The 18,769-nt window shown below is 42.8% G+C and overlaps 2 protein-coding genes across 4 annotated transcripts; both read left to right on the top strand.

Annotated features, from left to right (window-relative positions):
* Positions 1-88: 88 nt before the first annotated feature.
* LOC140274983 (regulation of nuclear pre-mRNA domain-containing protein 1A-like) lies at positions 89-6,646 on the top strand. The gene is made up of 7 exons (XM_072370372.1): positions 89-471; positions 1,791-1,920; positions 2,137-2,243; positions 2,549-2,643; positions 2,870-2,996; positions 4,126-4,301; positions 5,685-6,646. The coding sequence occupies exons 1-7, from the start codon at positions 321-323 to the stop codon at positions 5,778-5,780; spliced, it is 882 nt and encodes a 293-aa protein (XP_072226473.1). The 5' UTR covers positions 89-320; the 3' UTR covers positions 5,781-6,646.
* Positions 6,647-6,838: 192 nt separating this feature from the next.
* LOC140274835 (uncharacterized) lies at positions 6,839-18,536 on the top strand. 3 transcript variants are annotated; one of them, XM_072370211.1, is made up of 13 exons: positions 6,839-7,151; positions 7,763-7,831; positions 10,481-10,505; positions 13,311-13,397; positions 13,542-13,681; positions 13,813-13,932; positions 14,036-14,081; positions 14,394-15,369; positions 15,485-15,599; positions 15,709-15,774; positions 15,897-15,998; positions 16,095-16,332; positions 18,249-18,536. In XM_072370211.1, exons 1-13 carry the CDS (start codon positions 7,098-7,100, stop codon positions 18,452-18,454), a joined length of 2,244 nt encoding a protein of 747 aa, XP_072226312.1. In that variant the 5' UTR covers positions 6,839-7,097; the 3' UTR covers positions 18,455-18,536. The 3 variants fall into 3 exon arrangements, with proteins under 3 accessions (XP_072226312.1, XP_072226311.1, XP_072226313.1); XM_072370210.1 differs by having other exon boundaries at positions 6,840-7,151; positions 15,479-15,599; XM_072370212.1 differs by lacking the exons at positions 6,839-7,151; positions 10,481-10,505 and having other exon boundaries at positions 15,479-15,599.
* The last annotated feature ends 233 nt before the right edge of the window (positions 18,537-18,769 follow it).

Here is an 18,769-nt window from a genome sequence, read left to right as displayed (position 1 = left end):
TGGAAGCACACTGCAGCTGTTCAGCAGTCCTGTGGAGCATATTCCCGAATTTCCATTTACAGTGAACGCAACATGCAGGCGGAAGCACCTCTGCTGTGGTTAGCATAGGCAGGGAGGCAGTCACCTCTTAGCAGCATCGAGAAACCAGCGTTAGCTACTTACCATAAACTAGTCTTAACAACAGTAGCACAAAACAGTCAAGCTGGATGGCAGAAATTCTCGGAGTCAGAGGCTAATTTTCTGTTGACAACACCTTTGGGAGAGACCCCTAAAGCTGCCTCTTGCAGTGTCTCGACACGCTCTCCCCTAATCTCTCCGAGATGTCAGCTTTCTCTGAGGTGGCTTTAGAAAAGAAACTATCCGAGCTCAGCAACTCTCAGCAAAGTGTGCAAACGTTGTCGCTGTGGCTCATCCACCACAGAAAACACTCGAAGACCATTGTCAATGTGTGGCTCAACGAATTGAAGAAAGGTAAGGTTGATGTGAGCTAGCTTAGTTCCTCGAAGTAAACACCGCAGCCATGCCTCTGCAAATCACAACGAGATTACATGATGTGTGTGGGTACAGCAGCTCGTTGGCGCAGACTCGAGTTTGATCGTAAAATTTGACCCATTTAAGCTCGCAAACCTTCCCCTTTACACGCAGTGGATCATTGTTAGCACCGTGGCCGCTAACGCTAGCCAACTTTCGAGCAATAAGTTACCTTTCCTTACTTTGTTTTTGCATTAGCCACACAGACTTGTAAAGAGTCCTGGTGAAATCTTTGAATTACTTTATGGATGTCGGTAACGGACACCTTGTAACGAGCTCGACACACCACATAACGATGCTCAAACTTCTATTCAAGTTAAATCCCCCATATTTACAAGCTACACTTTAGTTCTCTGCGAGGTGAACACTTTGTGATTGTGTTTCATGGAAAAAATATTAGTCAACCTACTTATTATTTACTCTTAGGTTTATACGTTTATTTTATGCTGGACCCTTATGAAAAGAATGATTAAAGTTGACTATTTTGCATAATAAAACAAAGAGTTCTTCTTACTTCCTACCTTAAGTGGACATGTGTGTTTTTATATATATGCATATATATATATATATATATATATATATATATATTTGTTATTGATGTTATTACATTATCTAAAAAGCTTGTTAACTGAAGACAAAGAGAATTTTGAGTCTCATGTGGTTTATATGAGGTAATTAATCAATAACCTGACACTTGCTAAGATAACATACTGATATAAATCTATTTTTTTGAGTATTTCTTTGATAAATGAATTAAGAAAGGCTTGTGGCGATATTTGATGTGTTTGTGCAGTTGTAGCTAATAATGGCAGGCTTTTCCTCCTGGGTGCCAGTCAGCAACCCTAATGATATCTCAAGTGGGTGTTGTATTCTGGGACTCTGTCAGAAGGCTGAATCTTAATAGCAGTGGGAGCAGAGTTGGCTCTCTCTGGAGCTTTATGCTCGGCGCAGCCATCATTAGTTCAGAAATGGAAACGGGTGAAACGGCTTCTCCTGCACTGAAATTCATCTGGTTTCTCTCTCATCAAAGAATGTCCAAACATTGAAGGGATAGTTTGTGCTTTATTTTCTTCTTTTCGTACTGTCTTGGCTGAGATTAAGAACCGATTCAGAAATAGTTTCACGTAGCTGGATTTGAATTTGTTGGGAGTTTAAGTGTGTGTGTTGACCGTGTTGCTCAGCATGCAGGGTTTTCAGTTATAATGGCATCCCCTTTCTTTTTTTTTTTAACGTGTATTTGTACACCTTAATGCCCGCAGCTCAGGTGTCACGCAAGCTGACCTTCCTGTACTTGGCCAATGACGTCATTCAGAACAGCAAGCGAAAAGGACCAGAGTTCACCCAGGACTTCGCGCCGGTCATCGTTGATGCATTCAAACACGTTTACAGGTCGGGTTTCGGCTTTGGAAAAATGATTGTTCGGTTAACTTGTTTTCGACTTGAGTGTTTTAATTCAGTCATAAGCTGGACCTATTTTAAGGGACTCGCCAAAGCAAAACACAGAAAATGTAGTTTAGTCACATTTTTCATCCTTTTGTTGTCCTGACATCAGTTAACCAAAGGTGCTTAAAGCGAATGCTTTTGTTCTTTGTGCGTTTGGTCCAGAGAGGGCGAGGAGGGCTGTAAGAAACAGCTGGGTCGGGTTTTATCAATCTGGCAAGAGAGAGCTGTCTATGAGAACAACCTGCTTGATCAGCTCTCACAAGTCCTGTGTAAGTCCCTACAACACTAACCCGTACAGGCTCGTAAGTAACTGCAACACCCAGCAATGTCTCTTTTTTTTAATCAAACGATAATACACAAGACTCCTAAAGTTACACAATGGGATTTTCTAATGTTCAAAATGATTAGAAGTCAGTGGTAAATGTCCGTGTCGTCCGCGTCTAATCGGCTTTATCACAGGATGCTGTCAAGCTGGCAGGTTGCAGAAATGTGCTCCAATTTCCCCCAACTGAAAAACTTGACTTCTACCACTAATGTTGTCTATGTTTGGCGTTGTTGGCCTATAAACCCATAGATGGAGAAAAGAAAGCTAAGAAGAGGTCATATGAGGAGATCCACCCTGATGATGAGGGCTTTGCCTCCCAAAGCTCCCCAGCTGAGCCCCCACAGGTGACGTCCCCGAAAAGCAATGTAGCCACAAGTACAGAACTTTGATTTTAAACCCCACGAAAGTCATCTGATGGTAGTTTTGTTGATAATCCAGCTGATTCATTATTGTAATGTGTACCGTATTCTGTTGAATCCCTTAATGTTGCTTCCTGGACATTCTTAAATGCCATAACCATAATTCTCTCCCCACATCCTGGCCTGACTCGTACTCGTCCTTCCTCCTCAGACGGCGGAGTTAATTCGAGCTTTACAGGAGCTGGAGAATGCCGCCTCGGGCGACTCGGTGCTGCGTCAGCGCATTTCCTCTCTCCCTGCTGAGGTGCAGGACACGTCGCTCCTTCACCGGATCACAGGTAAGCGGGAGGACGCAATTAGAACGAAAAAAAGCAGCAGGAACGTTTGCAGCTGTTTGTTTTGTTTTTTTCTTCTCGTGCCTGCAGCGGTTCTGTGCTCCCTCAGTTTTGATCCAATCGGACGGGAAAGTAGGACCCACGTTTGAAAATGCTGAATTCAGACTGCTGACCTTAAAGTCTAACATTAGGTACATTAATGTTGATGTTTGTGGGAAAGACGTCAAGACAAACAGCTGAAACAGCTGTCATTTAGCCCTTTAAGAGCAGAAGCTGCGTGCTCGTTAATCCCTTTCAGACCAGGGGCCTGGACTATGAAACAAGTTCAACATATCGAGGGTATTTTTCATCTTCAGATCTTGCTCTGTTTTTCGACTCTGGGTGTTCGCTCGTTTCGTGTCAAACGGATGAAGTTGGCATCAGATGACCAATCACAATCCCTTATTGTAGCAGACTGAAAAACAACTCGGCTGCTGAAGCCAAAACAAGAAGGAAAGGGGAAAAAAAAAAAAAAAAAGGAAGTCAACAGCCGACTCAATCATAAATAAACAAGCTGATTATTATCACTGCCGCGCCATTAAAACACTTAATTTGTTCGATTTGCGATTGTTTACTTTATTGAGCCCCTGACCACACTGCTTATGCTTCCCTCTCTTTGTAAAGATATCTCCATCCGTATGAGAAAACTCCCACAGGCCCTGAAGTAATCCTGCCAGGCCAGTATGTGGCGATGGAAGAGACCAACTTTCTGAGCATGCTCAGTGAGCTGAGCGGAGTCGGTGAGAGACTCCCGCCGTTAACACATCGATGTCTTATTCCATCACTTTCTTAGAGAAGTGAGCGGTCAGTAGGCGGTTGAGCTCTTATCAGGTTAGGTTTCCCCCCGCATAAGTTGCCACGGTAATGTTGCCATGGCGATACACAGCAAGAAAGAAACCATAGGAATGGTCTCCTTTTAAGTTGCAGCGTTCAAACTAAATGGATCCCGCACAATTTAACACCCGGCGCGGTAGAAGGTTGTCAGATTGCCGTCCTGTATCTACTCTCATGGTTTTAGGATTAAAGTATAACTGAATGACTTTCCTCTGAGCTCCGTGCCCTCTCTCTCTCTGTGTGTGTTTTTGTGCTCCAGATAAAGAATCGGGGGAGCGGCTCTCTCGGCTGGTGGAGGAGGCCTGCATGCTGCTAGCGGACTACAGTGGCCGCTTGGCGGCAGAGATTGACGACAGGCGACAGCTCACTCGCACGCTAACTGTCTTCTTGCAAAGCCAGAAGGACGGCTTGGCCCAGAATGAGCAGAAACTTGAAGTGCGTGAATAACTTTTTAAAATTTTTTTTATTTAAATTCTAACTAGCTTGTCTGTATGTTTGGTCTGTTTCTCTCATTGAGTCCCGGAGTTTCATCCGTCTGTGTAAATGTGAACTCATTTCATGCTTCCATCTATCGAAGAAATCTCTTTCATGCATGTTGCATGCAGACAGAATCTTTCAATCTAAAGCTTACAGAGGAACGGCTTTTAATCAGATACAAACTTCAAATAGCACTTGTCCATGAGGTGAGTATTGACCAAAACGCTTGATGTTTGTTATCTCACAGATGTGTTTCTTTCCTGTTGCGACAATAACTGTGCAGCCTTTATCCGCAGGAGCCAGCAGAGGACGAAGCGTTTCACATGTCTCGTTTTGTGAATAATAAAAAAGAAAAAAAGAAAATAAAACAAAAAAATGGAAATAATTTTGTGAGTGCTTTCATTTTGCTCTAACACTTCCAGTTCCAAGCCAAATGAGAAAGGGTCTAATGGTGTTTAAAATGCTTAAGGGTTCCAACTTGGTTCAGTGTTCCACGACGCACTTCAAGGCAAAACCGAAAGAGCGACACAAAAAGCAGGATTCTACGACTTTTAGGACACGTAAACATTAAGGTGACACGACTGTATTCATTCATTTGAAAGTGTTTCATGAAAGAGTTCTTTGAAGAAAGAAAAAAAAGTGGCCTGAGATAACAGGCTCAGCTCGCACAGCCCACTTACACGCATAGATTATTTTACCACCACGTTATCATGAATATCCTGAAACGAATGCATCGTGTTGAAACCACGCAGAGCTCAGTCAGATTAGAACCGAACACGTGAAAATGCTGCATACGTGTCGTCAGTCAGGTACATGAATTCCTCGGCCGTGTGTTCCCTGATTCTTCTTCGGATCTTCTATTCCACATGAGAACTCCCCTGTTGCTTTAAATGTGCTCATTATTACATTTAATGTCTCTGGTTTTCGTCCAAACGACCTTTGATGTGCGGTGTCAATAGAAGGGAATCGTGTGGCGAGTTAATAAGAAACCTGAGGTGAAACGGAACAGAAGAGAACAAAATAAAGTGTAACACCTTCATGCAGCATTTTTCTAACGTCCGCAGCGTTCTTTTTAAAGACTTATGTGGGACAGTTCACATGTTTGAAAGAAGTCTGTGGCTGGAAGTCCAGATTTGAACCTTAAACTGCATCGTGTCCCGTGCGATGCAATAAAAAGTCAGAGTAGCATCCACTGTTCCTCTATTGTTCATGTACTTGGTCGAGAACTCTCTATTTGCTTAATTCAACTCAAGTTCACTCTCAGTGGACAAAGAACAGGTCAAATTCAGTCAGGACGCTTGAGATCTAATGAATCTTTTGTGGACTTTTTTTTTTTTTCAGGAATACAAGCGCAAGCTGGCGAGGGTGACGCAGGTCCGGAAGGAGCTGCGATCACGTCTGAACAATCTTCCGGAAGGACTCTACAACTCCAACTGACTGAAGCCCCCTCCTCACCACACGACCTCCCGCTACTAAAACAAACCTTCATACTGGACCAGTGTACGCCTATGGTGATTTGTGGTCCTCGTTCTGTCTTCAGCAGAATATTTATCCACGTCTTTCGTGTACAGAAGTCTCCTCAGCTATATCTGTGTGCAAGCTCATCTTTTAAGTTAAGAGTAAAACACTGTAAGTTAAGATTTGTAATCATCAAACACAGGTCTCGTTCTTTTGCCCCTGCCATCTGACATTTACAGCTTTGAAGTGGTGTGACTGGTGTGATATTTTTGTATTTATATTGACCTAAGATAATGCACCAGAGTAAACATCCCTTTAGAGTGATCATAACAATTGGCAGTGTTTCAGGTTGCTTTTGTAATATTTGCTTCACTGTTTAGCACATGTATTTGTTTAATCCTTGGTTAGTGAAAGCTGCGGCAATTGTTTAAGCTGGAATCACCGATTTTATACTGAGAAATGATCAGAAAGCTGAGTCAAAACAAACCATATTAGGCTGTGTAACCCCTTAGTGTACTTATACAAATGTGCATGTAAATACAGTGGTGTTATACCTACTCTTGCTCAGAAGTGTTTATGATTTGTATCTATGTTGACAAGGTCGCGAAGCAAATAGCTTTGGTATCGCGGGCCTTCAGTGTACTGACATGATGAGTGAAAGAGTGTGCTGTCTTGTTTACATCATTGCGTTATCGTTTTAAGTTTCTTTAATGCTGTGCAGATGACTCACACAGCTTGAGAAGTGCCCCGGTTTCCAAAACCAGACTAACAGATCATCTCTTTGTTTTTGTAAATGTGAAGCAAATGCTTCTTAGAACCAAATAAACATAAAATGCACAACTTTGTTTGGCTGTCCTGTCTTGACTATAATGCTTTATTCAAATGTAATGCATTTCAGGGTATAACCACCAGGGGGCGAAGAAGGGGAGCTTTTAACTATGTGGTTTATGTGGGTACGCTCGATTTGTCTACCGTCGGGATGTTTTACTATGGTGGTTCTTGGGTACGGGTGCATCCCCACTCATGCAGGCGGGGATGGTGTACACCACTAGCATACCGGAAGTAGGGAAATTTTTCGACGAGTATTCCTGAGATTGATTCTTTTCCGTAAACCTGAGTAGCTTATTTTTATAAATAATAATAGCAGTGAATTCTGAGTAGTTGGCGTTAACGACAATACAATCGCTAGCTTCCAGCTATTTCGACGCAGGGTCGCGTACTATCGCCAGTTAGACAGTGGCTAAGCTAATAGGCGTTGCGAGAGCGAAGGGCTGTGCGAGCCGTTAAAGGCGAATAATGGACAACCTTGAAACGCCGTACGAAGAGGAAGCTGACTTTATTGAATGCACGGTAAGACGACAAACCTTAGGTATGAAGCCGGTGAATGATGTTCGAGAAAATGAATCGGGCGTGGTGTTCATACAGATAGCTAAGCACGTCTGACCACACCTGAAGAAGTGAAATAAACCCACCCCTCTTCAGATTTAAATGTAGTCTGTGGTAATGATGCTCGCGTTAATATGCTTTTTCAGTTACATGCTCTGGAGATGGGCTGGACTGGTCAATTGAAACTGTGAGCGCACTCAAAGTGAAACACTAGATGTGGTTGCAAGTTTATGACATTTTGTATTCAGAAATCTATGCAAATATTTGTCTGAAAATGTCTTGGCTTACATATCTAGATACATTTGTTTACTTACAAGTGGACAAATGGGTTTTGCATAAACTTTTCTGCGATGTTTTCTACATATGTAAACCAAATATCTCACCCACTGATGGCTGAGTTGCGTAGTTATCAAATATTTCAATGTCTAAAAGCAAATAAACTGATCACCCCTAAAACTGACCAGGCCTTTAGGTTAAAGAAACAAAAGACAAAGGTTGTCCCTTGTAGTTCATACTTGCTGTCATGTCTTCACTGCACCAATCATAACTGACTAATGCTTTCTCTTTTGACTAAGGCCTGTGAAAAATCTTTGCGAGGCGAAACCTTGTACAAGATACACCTGACCACACCAGGACATATAAAGGTACACGGCACAATCTGCTGATGTGGAAAGTTGTGTTGTCTGTGAAAGTTGCAGTGAATGCCAATAAGTCGGCAGTTACACTGTTACTAGCTTTGGTAACCTGACTGCAGGATGACGACAAGTCTTCTTCATTCTGTGACTTTTTCTTTTGCTCGAGTTTCTTGTTTTCACAGGTTGAAGATAAAAGTAAACGCAGGACAAGCATGGCAGCTAAATTTTATATTTTCCTCTCTTTCATCCTTTAAAAGCCGCTCCAGGGTTTAATTTCTGCCGTACTCCCTGCTCGTTTATGCTTTGACCGTTCTTTCTTTTTTTGTGTGCCTTGAACACTGAGTGGAAAAGGGAACAAGATTGTTTTTACAGATAGTCCAGTTGCCATCAACTCCAGCCTATCGGATCAGCAGGGCCAGTTTGGGAGTCGTATTCCAGACAGAACCGGTCTAAGAGAGAAGAGGAAGAATCATTTTCATCGAGACAATTCTTCAGTGTGGTTCTTTGTCCTTCTTTCACGGAGGAAAAACTCCTCATGCTGTAAATTATGTTAGAGGGGCATCTAAAAGTCAGGCCGTCACAGCCACCAATTGTCTCTTAAAGGACACACGCGACCAACTTGAAGCCTGGTAAGATGGATTCTCGCACGATCTCGTGGATTCGGGTGCCTGTCAAGGTACAGTTTGTCCTAGACAAACATGGTTGGCCTGCAAGCACCACAGTCAGTGACAGCAGAAGGCAAAGTGTCCTACATCTCTTCAGCCCTCGCCTGCCATAAATGAGTGACTGGAAAGTGTTCAGTTACTGTTTGGGGAACGGTATCAACCAGGGCAAATGAAGGCCAGGGACGTTTGCCTTTATGATTTTTAAAGGCTGTTTCTACAAGAAGTGCGTTGACACGTTTTAGGTAAGACTGGGGTATAAAACTCGACCGATGGTTGGCTTCAGTTTGTTGGATGACCACGACAGACACGGCTTGTTTGTCTGAAGGTCTTTTTTATTTATTTATTTTTTTTAAATGTGCCATTTAAGTATCACGCATGGCAAAACTTCTCAAATCGAGTATGAAATGTACTTTCTGAAGGCTGTGACCTTTAGCTGACCCTGGATTTGTCCCAGCCCACATTAGTCTCTCCAAGGAACAACAGAACCGCTCAGTTCTCATGTATTTTAACACCGAGCCTCTGGATTGGATGTTGATGGTTTTGTGCATGTGGAATAATTTCAATTAAGCAGTCTCCAGTGGAGTCTGGTTGTCTGGTCAAACGACCTTGGCCATTCTCTTTTCAGCTGCACTTTAAGGGGTCTGCTTCATGAAATGAAACGCTCTTTCACCACAGTCCTTTTTGGCGCACTTCCTTGTTCTGCTCTTCTCTGGATTTGGGACCTCTTTGCCCTGGAGACTGGAATTTTTGCGCCATGATTGTGTTCATGATTGACTGCTGGTCCGAATCTGCACCAGCATGTTACAGGTTCTTCATTTGCTTTAGCACTCCTTCTCCACAGAGTTGAATGAGATTTGGCCCTATTTCTAACGGACAGGCTTTCAACTTTCGCACTGATGGAGGAATAGTTAAACATAGAAAATCGGGCTTCTTCATTTTACGTGGCGTTAGCAGTGGATTGGCGGCGCCTTGACATATTTTTTTTTTGTGGCTGCGTTGTGGAGCCTCAGCTGTACACGGTGAGCTTGCTCAACCAAGGTGAGCTACCCGGTGCCCCCATTTTGACTTCTTTGCCTCTGGCCACTCTGGATGCTTTTAGCTGCTCCACTGCTTATTTTGTCAGCTGCATTTTGGCAGAACTCATTGCGAGTTCACCATCTCTGTTGTTTGAACTTCCGATTCGTGTCCTTCAGCGGTCTTTTCTCCCTACAGATACACATTGCCACATAAAATTAGGTATCTGATCCCTAATAGAACAGATTCTGTTGACTTAACTCTGCTGGCCCTTTATACAACGCCTGTTGTGCCTCGTCACTTTTGTTTGCAAGGTGATGAGGTGGAATAGCAGGTCCGAGTCAGCTCTGAGTCGGCAGTGGAAGTCGTCACAGACTGAAACGACGTGTACGGGGGAGAAGCGGCACAGCGAAACACCTGCTCTAAACAGAGACACCGTTGTCTCGCCTTTGATTACATAATGTCGACCTGCTGTCTGATAGCACACTGAGTCGGTGCTATGCCGCCTCTGGTCAGTATGAACGAGCAAAGTTGAGCAGTGGCAGCATTAAAAGGACACCTGCCGTTACAATTTGTAATCTTTGTATAACACCGCAAACTAACGCAGGTGCTGCACTGAACACTTGCGGGAGTATGGATTTGTTGAGGACTTTTTTATTTGCCGTGTGCATGTGCAGAATGCCCCTTTCTGTATACACTGGTATACACTCTGCATGAATGGAAATGGGTCCAATAATAAGAACAAAGACAACTCTGTGGTCACTGGGCCTCAAGAAGGCAACAAGACAAACCTAAACATCCACCACCTTTACTGCACCTCAAATGAGCTGTGGTTGTGGTGACCATTGTGTGTGAAAAGAAACACATGTATGTTTCTATGATTTAACCCCTTTCTCTTTTTGTAGTGGAGGTGAACTAGACATCTCTTGTTAATTCAGCACTAATTAAATGTCTATTGCTCTCCTTTTGTTCCTGGCAGAAAGAGGATGTCCTTGTTGCTCAGGGTAAGTAGACCATATCTTCAGAACTGTTCTTTTACTGGCCATGTATAATTTAACTTATTCTTGCAAGTACATTAGTGTGTCCCAGTTTTGATGGGTAGCCCTTTAATTGCGATCCATCTTAGTTGTGATCTAATGGTTAGAAACTCTAAAGAGGTGAAATCAAAAATGTGTCCAGCTACTTCAAAGTCAGCTGTGTGAATTAAAAAGAATGCCCAGGTACCTCAATGTACCACCCCCACACCCCTCTTTTATTTGAAAAACCCACCCCTTTGAACAAGTCTGAGATAACTGGAAGCGTTGATCCTGTATCTCATGACAGAACTGATCTTGGCCATGACTTTCACAGTCAGCCATACAAAATGCTCCTCTGGTGCTTGCTTCCTGGTGTGGTATGAACCTGCATGGAGGACCGGACAAAAACCGCAAAGACTGCAGCCGGTGAATTCCACGGCGGTCCAGTACAGATCTACACAAAACAAGGACGGAACCACCTGACCCGAGACATAGAGCCAATTAGGAAGCATCTTAAACATCAACTACAAGTCTTAATTCAACTGGATCAAGCTGTGTCTCATACCAGAACTGATCGGGCCACTCGAAGCAGAAGCTGCTCTCTGCTATGCTGAATATATGTGCTTATGTACATATTAAAGACACTACATACTGCACAGAGCAGATAAGCCAAACGGGGAGTCACAAATGGGAACGACGTATCGAACTGGGTGAATTTCCCAATAAAACTCCCTGTGTACACTGCTGATGGTGTATGGCATCCCCACATCGACAAAACATAGTGGCACCGGAGCCACAAGTCAACCGGTCAGACGAAAGGGTCACACGACGCCACAGGTAATCTATTTAATTTTTAAGACGACTCCAGTAAGAGGGTGTGGTGATTAGTTGCAGCAGATTTGCAACTAGGAGGTAAGTGACTTAGTAAAGGAACAGTAACTTAGAAGAAAAAGGAAAAATAACCCGGTAGTTTTGCCTCATTAAATGCAGCTTGCCCAGTCAGCCAGACAACACCCCACAAATGCTCCTGAACTCTGTCGCCGACCTGGCGTTGCAGACATCAGCCGGTGGAATTCTGTGGTGGTCCAGCGCGTTTATTTGAAAGATGGACAAAGCCACTGGAGCTAAGGTGTGAAGCCACTGATAAAGTGCCTTCTAAAGCAGTGCCACTGACGTCCATTAGAGGCTGTTTATGAAGCAATTACAGCTTCCATCCCTCTCTCCTACTCCCTTCTCTATTTAAATTTTTTTTTTTTTTCATACACATTACATAATGTAGCTAAGTTTAAAGGTGAAGGCCAAATTGCAGACCTGAGACCTCTTGAAGACAGCAGTTCACAAATTATTGTCTGGCTAAATTCTCCTTTTAGAAGCAGTCTGTGGTCCAAAAATCGGTGTTCGGTGTCACTGATGCTCTGAAATGGGTCCATCTTGTTTTGTTAGTTTTTCACATTTGGAAGCTTCCCAAATACTCTGTGCAACAGCCATGATTATTTATGTATGAGTATAAGCGCTACACTATTCATGTTCGTTTAGGTATTTATGGTGGAAGAGACCACCGAGAAAAGAACACGTTTCATCGCGTTAAAACTGTCATCCCTCGGAACAAATTTGTATTCCCCCACCAAGTACTTAGTGTCCAGAGTTGTAGCTCACCAGGCTGCATCTTTTCCCCCATCAAGCGCTTGCTTCTCCTCATGTGTTCATCTCACACACGAGAGAGCGAGAGAAGAAAAGAGCGAGGGAGTCAAAGCAAGCAGGCAGGAATGAATGTGAGATAGGGGAAAGAAAAAAAAAACAACAATTTCGGGAGCAGAGAAGCTCCAAATGGGACTTTGGCTTGAGGATTTTACATGGAAGTGCCTCACCTTTATGTGTGTTGAGCATAGAAGATAATTGGGACGGCTGACGTGAAGCAAGTCAATCTGCAGAGGTGTAGCTTGGTCCTCGGGGGACAAGGGGACCCTAGCATCTCTGCTGTTCTTCAAAGGATGTTCTGGGTAACTGCGGCTTGCAGAAGAACAGGTTCTGCAGCCTTCTGCATCAAGCAAGCTGTAGGTTTTATTCAACTCTGAGGTGGACTCAGAACAGGCAAGGAAACTTCGTTTGGGATCTTCTCATCTATAAACGCAATGACTGCACATTTGCTAACCTGCACCATGGATGGGCTTATTGAATCTGGATTTATTTAAACCAAACAAACTGTTGTGGCACGCTCATTATTTATGCAAACGGGCTTTTTGTTTGCATCCATGGGGATATTTTCTGACAGCAGCACCCGAAGACATTCAGCCGGCGGTGTCGTTGGATCATGTGATGCAGAAGATCACACCCAATGTTTTCGCTTGCTTAGATAACACTCCCCTGTCAATGTAAGTAGAGCAGAATCTCACCACTGGAGTTCCTCAAGTTGGACCGCTGGAGGCCATGCGTTAACGGCATGTGTGGCCCCTCATTTCAGATTCCTGACGTCACTGGGGAACCTGAATATTTGAACCCTATAGCGGCAGCTCATCTAAAAGGAAGACGTGTGGGAGGATGTTCAGAGTGCTCATTGTCGGAACTAATTTGACACTATTCTGAGCAAACATCATAAAACCAGTCGGATCTGGAAAAACATTTAAAAATGTTCAAACACCTGTATGAAAAAAAGACTTAAAAAAAAACAAAAAACCCCAGAAACATTGCACCAGTGTTTGTGCTGGACTTTGATTGGATAAGACCATAAATATTGTGATGGTTAATAACAATACTGTGTTTCCCTGCACTAACTTCCAGCCTTTGGTTTCTCAGGGTTGGCTGTCAGAAAACACACTGTACCCATATTTAAGGACATTTTACAGTATCTGGATTACCTGAAGCTTGATGAGCCTATCATCGGTGAATACATTTTAATCATTGGTTCCAGTACTGATTGATTGATATTTATTTATTTTATTTTTTATATACATATATATATATATATATATATATATATATTCTCTCCCCCACTCCAGTGAATTCCTTTCTGATTGCATTTCTTAGGTTTGAACTTTTTGGATGAAGTCCCTAATCCGGACCCACAATCAGGCCCCAAATACATGTGTAGGTTATGTAATCAGGGTGCGTCCCTCGGGGATATGGTCTGCCACGTGATTGGACGTAAACACCGGCTGAAATATGTGGTAAAACATAGTGAAAGTTTTTTAGAAAAGTCTTGTAAAACATTTTTGTTTCCCTGCATTTTTTTTTTTTTTTTAATTTTTAATTTTAAACATTTTTAATGAACTTTTTTTTTTTTTTAACCTTCTTGTAGGAAGAGAAAAGGTCAGACTTGGTGACCTGGGATGGTATAACTATTAGAAACCAAGGAGGGAAGGTTATGAGAGCCAAAGCACAGATAATAGAGAGACAGGATGGACGAGGAACTCCAAAGGTAGGACATGCAGGTACACGCCATGAAAACTATCAGATGAACCTCTTCTAAAATAATCATTCTGATGCTAAACCTATTCTGTGTTTACTTCCTTGTATCTCAGCCGATGGTGAAGAGGGGAATCGAGGGCAAGTTAAACATCTCAAGAGGTACGTTCAGCTTTGTGTGCAGTTTAGCTGCCAGGTGGACTGGTGTTCTGACCCATGTTGGTAAACTCTTTAAAGTATTCAGGGAGCATAGAGACATGATTATGCGTAAATATGTTGGCTAAGCTGTGTTCACATTGGTAAATGTCATGACCAAAAAAGTTAGTTTTACTCTAGGCTGGTAGATACTGCAGGTGCGACACTGATTTTCTGAATCGATTCTGTGCTGATTCACAATATATGTACGCTCATTATAGGGATGTTTTAGTTACAGTATCAATTGATCATCTCAAACTTTTTACCCTTATTCTGTAGTTCCCCAAAGGCCGAGGCAAAATATAGACCGAAGCATCCCACCGAGACCCCAACAAGATGTGCCACCACTCCTACCAGAACTCAAGAACTATCATAGAAGGAAGAATGTCCCAGGTTACCCGAAGACTCCTGCATTCCATCCAGATGACATGGACATGAACATGGACATGAACCTGAACATGAACATGAACATGAACATGAACAGAGACAGAGACAGACTCAGCCATGATCGTGACGACAAGGATCTGCGAAGAGCAGACTACAGGGAGGAGTACAGAGAAGACTATATGAACCCTGATTATCATACTCCATATGGTGGCAAATATAATGAAGAGCCACAAAGAAGAGGGGTACCTGATAATCATACCTGGGAGCAACAGGATGCTCCCAGGTATGATTATCAGGAGCAGATGCCCCACGGTCAGACTCATGACAAGCAGTATTACCCAGAGGAAGCACCACCTTATAAAAGACCCCACCCTGAAAGAGATCCTCTTCAGGAGTTCTATTCCGAGGAAGTTCGACGAAGGCAAGTTCGCTCTCATGAGTATCAGCCCTCCCAGGTGGTGTACCCCAAAGGTGATAAACAGCGCTGGTCCCTGGAGAAGGAATCTGGTAGACAGGACGGTATGAACAGAGCGCATAGGCAGGAGTCAGCTGAGCCAGAAGCCAAAAGGAGGAACTTATCCACACCTCTCGACGGTGACCGATCACAGGACCATTTGTTCAATATCATCCAAGATTATCACCATGAAATGAGAGACCCATATCAGGAGCAGACATTTGACCGCCCTGGGCCCAGTAGAGCGGGAGCCCCCACCACTCAGAGACGCATCCAGGTTTCCAGCACCATTTCTAATATCCCAGAGCCGTTCCGGCGGTTCCTGAAGGGGGGTGCAAATGATGAGGCACGTGGTAAAAGAAAAAGCCGCTTCTCCGATGCCACTCCAGAAGAACTGGAAATGACAAAGGAGATGTGAGTGTAGCGACTGTAAAAATGACCTTCTGGGAAGCTCTGATCATTTAGTTTAGGCAATTGTGTTTTAAAATTGTGACTAAATGCTAACATATGGTTTCTGTTTAAGGTTCAGTGATGGATATGGACCTTCATATCCACAGACTGGTGGAGATCACAGAGCAGTCGGTGCGCCACTGAGATCAGATTTCAACGAAACACAGTATTTGGACTTCTATGGAGAATCAGAGGTAGTTAACTGTGAAATTACAGTGCCAGTGTTTTCTACTCTGAGCTAATCTGCAACATTTACTTGTGCATTGTAACTGTGATAGTGATGTCAGACCTGCTGCTTTTTAGAGTTCACATCTTACTGAAGGCTACCATAGAGGAGGTTCTGACTCAGAAGGTGTCTTTGATATGCTGGTAAGTTAGTGAAAAAGCTTTTGCAATATTAAAAGCAGTCAGCGTGTCATATGCTTGCTATAAACACAATCACTGAAGTAGATCTAGGTCTTTTTAAACTTTTTGTCACATTTTCCTACTAGAAAAACATTGAAATTGACAATGCAGAAGAGGCCGACTTCCTGAAGAGCAAACTTTGCAGCCTTCTGAATGAATTCAAGTCCAAAAAGATGGAGAAAGCCGGGGTATGTGTGACACACCAGTACATGTCTTTCTGATGGATCACTGAAAATACTGGTCAGGAAAACAATTTAACCAAGCCCATCCTTGTGTTGTTATAGCTCGATCTAGCAGGAATGTCCAAAAACTACAGTGACTTTAAGATGGATCCACAGGCGCACCAGTATGATAGAGGCCAAAGAGAAGATCCCGACCGCAGAGGACCAGAGGACCTCGATTACAACCATGGGCACAGAGGAGGCTGGAAGCAGCATGAGAATATACCCGAGGAGCGGCACCCAGAGTACCACTATCCTACACCAGGGGAACCCAGACACTCAAGCAGAGGCCGTTATGAAGGTATTGTGCATCTGTAAGAATTATTTGTTTGTTTGTTTGACAGACCAGACACTAACTGGTCTGTTCAAGAAGAATTGGGATATTTATGAAAGGTCACACAGGTGCAGTTTGCTAGCTTTGAAGTGACCACATTGGCATGCAGATCAAAGTTAAAGTATGTCAACGCCTGATAGTGGCTCCGCTAAAGATCAGTTTCCGCATTAGTTGTGGTGAAATTGTCCCGTTTGTTTCTGGCAGAAAAGCTTTTAATTCCTCCTCATCAGAGCGCCGATAAAGCCAGAACTTTTGTCTTCTGAGACAGTGATTTTTCTCTTTGGCAAAATGGTCTTTTAGCCGTCATCTGTTACGCTTTTGAGCTGCATGCCGCAGCAAGATCTCCTTTGTTTGATGGCTTTAATTTTCCATCCAACATTCCTTTGTGCTCAACGGAGTTCACAACCTCATCAAGAAATACAGCTTTGGAATTGAAGAAAAACAGCCCCAAAACTGTAATGTCTGCTCATGTTCAGTCATTTATCTTTTGCATATTTAATTTTTTTACAGTTTTGCTTTTATCTAACCAGCTATGAGGGAAACTAACAATCTGAGTTACTGCAGGTTGGGTCAGCAAGAAATGTCTGGAAAAGCAAAGGAGGCGTAGCAGATATTAAACATCTTGATGGGAAGAGATCCTTAAACCAACCTCCTTTGCAGAGCAGTGCAACAGCTTCTTCAGCTGATTTGACAGCTGCTGCACAACCAATAGATGGACACCTCCATGCTTGTGTATCCATTGCGTGTTGTGAATTCTGTCAGATTTAGAAAATAAGAGAAACAAAACCAGACAGAAATCACAAACAAGAAGACTTTTACGGAAGGACATGAGTGGCGGCAGAACTGTTGAACAGACACCAGTGCTGTTTTGATATATGGAAAGAATCCTTTGTGGCCATATTTCCAGCATGTTGTCAAAGGGACTGGATCCACTCAACTGTATTTAATTTGGGGAGACATGTGGACACAAGGATGTTATTTGTGGATTTCTTGGCCTTTTGATATTGTGCGTGCAAACCTGACTACGTCACGTGATTGATACCCAGGTCAGCCCAACACAGGTTTTTTAGGGATGTTGACTTCTGATGAGGACAGAACAGATGCTTGTAAAATGTTTTAAATCAACAAAGTTGTTTTAAACCACGGGCTGCTTTAAGGTTATGTTTTATCTCATACTCTCTTCTTTGTTTGAACTAACTTCTCTTGCGGCTGTTTAGGAATGAAGATTTTCAAGTGCACGCGTGAAAAGGTCTTTTTTGCCCCACTTAACTGGGCACCGGTACTCTGTGGATACCGTCAGAAACAAATATCCTGGTCCTGGTAGACATGGTCATTTAAATACCACGGGATGGAGAGGAACACCTCCTCGTCTTTTTTTTCCAGCACACCAAGTCTATACTTTAAGGAGAGGAAAAAAAAAAAAAGCCCATCAGCACTTTCAGCGAGGGCTTTTAACACTGCATTTAAATGCAATGTTTTAAAGCAGTGTTCTGTTATCTCCGTCAACATTTCAGCCGATGCTCTCACCACCGAGCACAAAACAGAGCGTCCCTGCATGACTAATGAGGCCAGCAGCTACACCTCATTCGTGATCAAGAGAGCTGCTCTTAACCATCAAGGCCTGACTCATCCTCTCGGTCCCACAGTAGCCTCAAAAACCTCTTCAAATAATATTTTATTCCTGCTAGGATCGAACCCAAATAATTAAAGTAGGAAACTCCAAAGAAATGAAAGAAAGCAGTGTGTTCGGACTTTTATATGTGTTTATATTTTTAAGTTTTATTCTTGTTAGATATGGGCATTTTTGAATGGATTATTTAATCCCGTCAGAAGGAATTTTTCTGTTGCTTTGTAACTAACAATCAACACCTTGTCTTGCTTAGATGAGCCGCCACGCTATCCTAAAAGGTTTGAAGAACCCATGCACCCTCGTGACTACCAGCCCGCCGCTGAGGAATTTTTTGACTCTCACTCCTCTGCACCTCCCCCCCACATGGAGCAAATGAACAGGATGCAGAGGGATCCTCGCTACTCTAACAATCTTGACAAAATCACCTCTGCTCTCCTGGAACTTGTGGCAAGAAAATAATAACAATTCCCACCATCATTTCCATGATTATTCAGTTTGAAAAAAATAAAAAATTGTCTTCAATAGATGATTTGAAGTTAAATGTCTCTCTTTTTTTTTTTATTATGTAGACATTATTTGTTAAACACTGGTCAACAATTTAGTTTTTGAGTGTTCAAACTCTTGAGTGTTTGCCATCAATAAAACATTTGTCTGCTGCCACTGTCAGTTTTCTTTTTCAATAACTTCACATCTAACTAACTTAAATGGATTGTAATAATTAATGCCTCTACCATGGAAGTTTGTAAAAGTCCTCTACATTTAACTTAACTTTAT

This window comes from Leuresthes tenuis, unplaced genomic scaffold (genome assembly GCF_036924035.1).
Source record: "Leuresthes tenuis unplaced genomic scaffold, fLeuTen1.0.hap1 SCAF_18, whole genome shotgun sequence".
NCBI lineage: Eukaryota > Metazoa > Chordata > Actinopteri > Atheriniformes > Atherinopsidae > Leuresthes > Leuresthes tenuis.
The sequence above is the reverse complement of the archived record's forward strand: the minus strand, read 5'-3'. Positions and strand labels throughout refer to the sequence as shown.

Coding starts and splice junctions, on each gene's coding strand:
- LOC140274983 (XM_072370372.1), top strand. CDS start 321: ATGTCAGCTTTCTCTGAGGTGGCTTTAGAAAAGAAACTATCCGAGCTC. Junction 2,644..2,869: donor CCCCAGCTGAGCCCCCACAG/GTGACGTCCCCG, acceptor CTTCCTCCTCAG/ACGGCGGAGTTAATTCGAGC. Junction 2,997..4,125: donor GCTCCTTCACCGGATCACAG/GTAAGCGGGAGG, acceptor TTTGTGCTCCAG/ATAAAGAATCGGGGGAGCGG.
- LOC140274835 (XM_072370210.1), top strand. CDS start 7,098: ATGGACAACCTTGAAACGCCGTACGAAGAGGAAGCTGACTTTATTGAA. Junction 7,152..7,762: donor CTGACTTTATTGAATGCACG/GTAAGACGACAA, acceptor CTTTTGACTAAG/GCCTGTGAAAAATCTTTGCG. Junction 16,333..18,248: donor AAGCAGAGGCCGTTATGAAG/GTATTGTGCATC, acceptor TGTCTTGCTTAG/ATGAGCCGCCACGCTATCCT.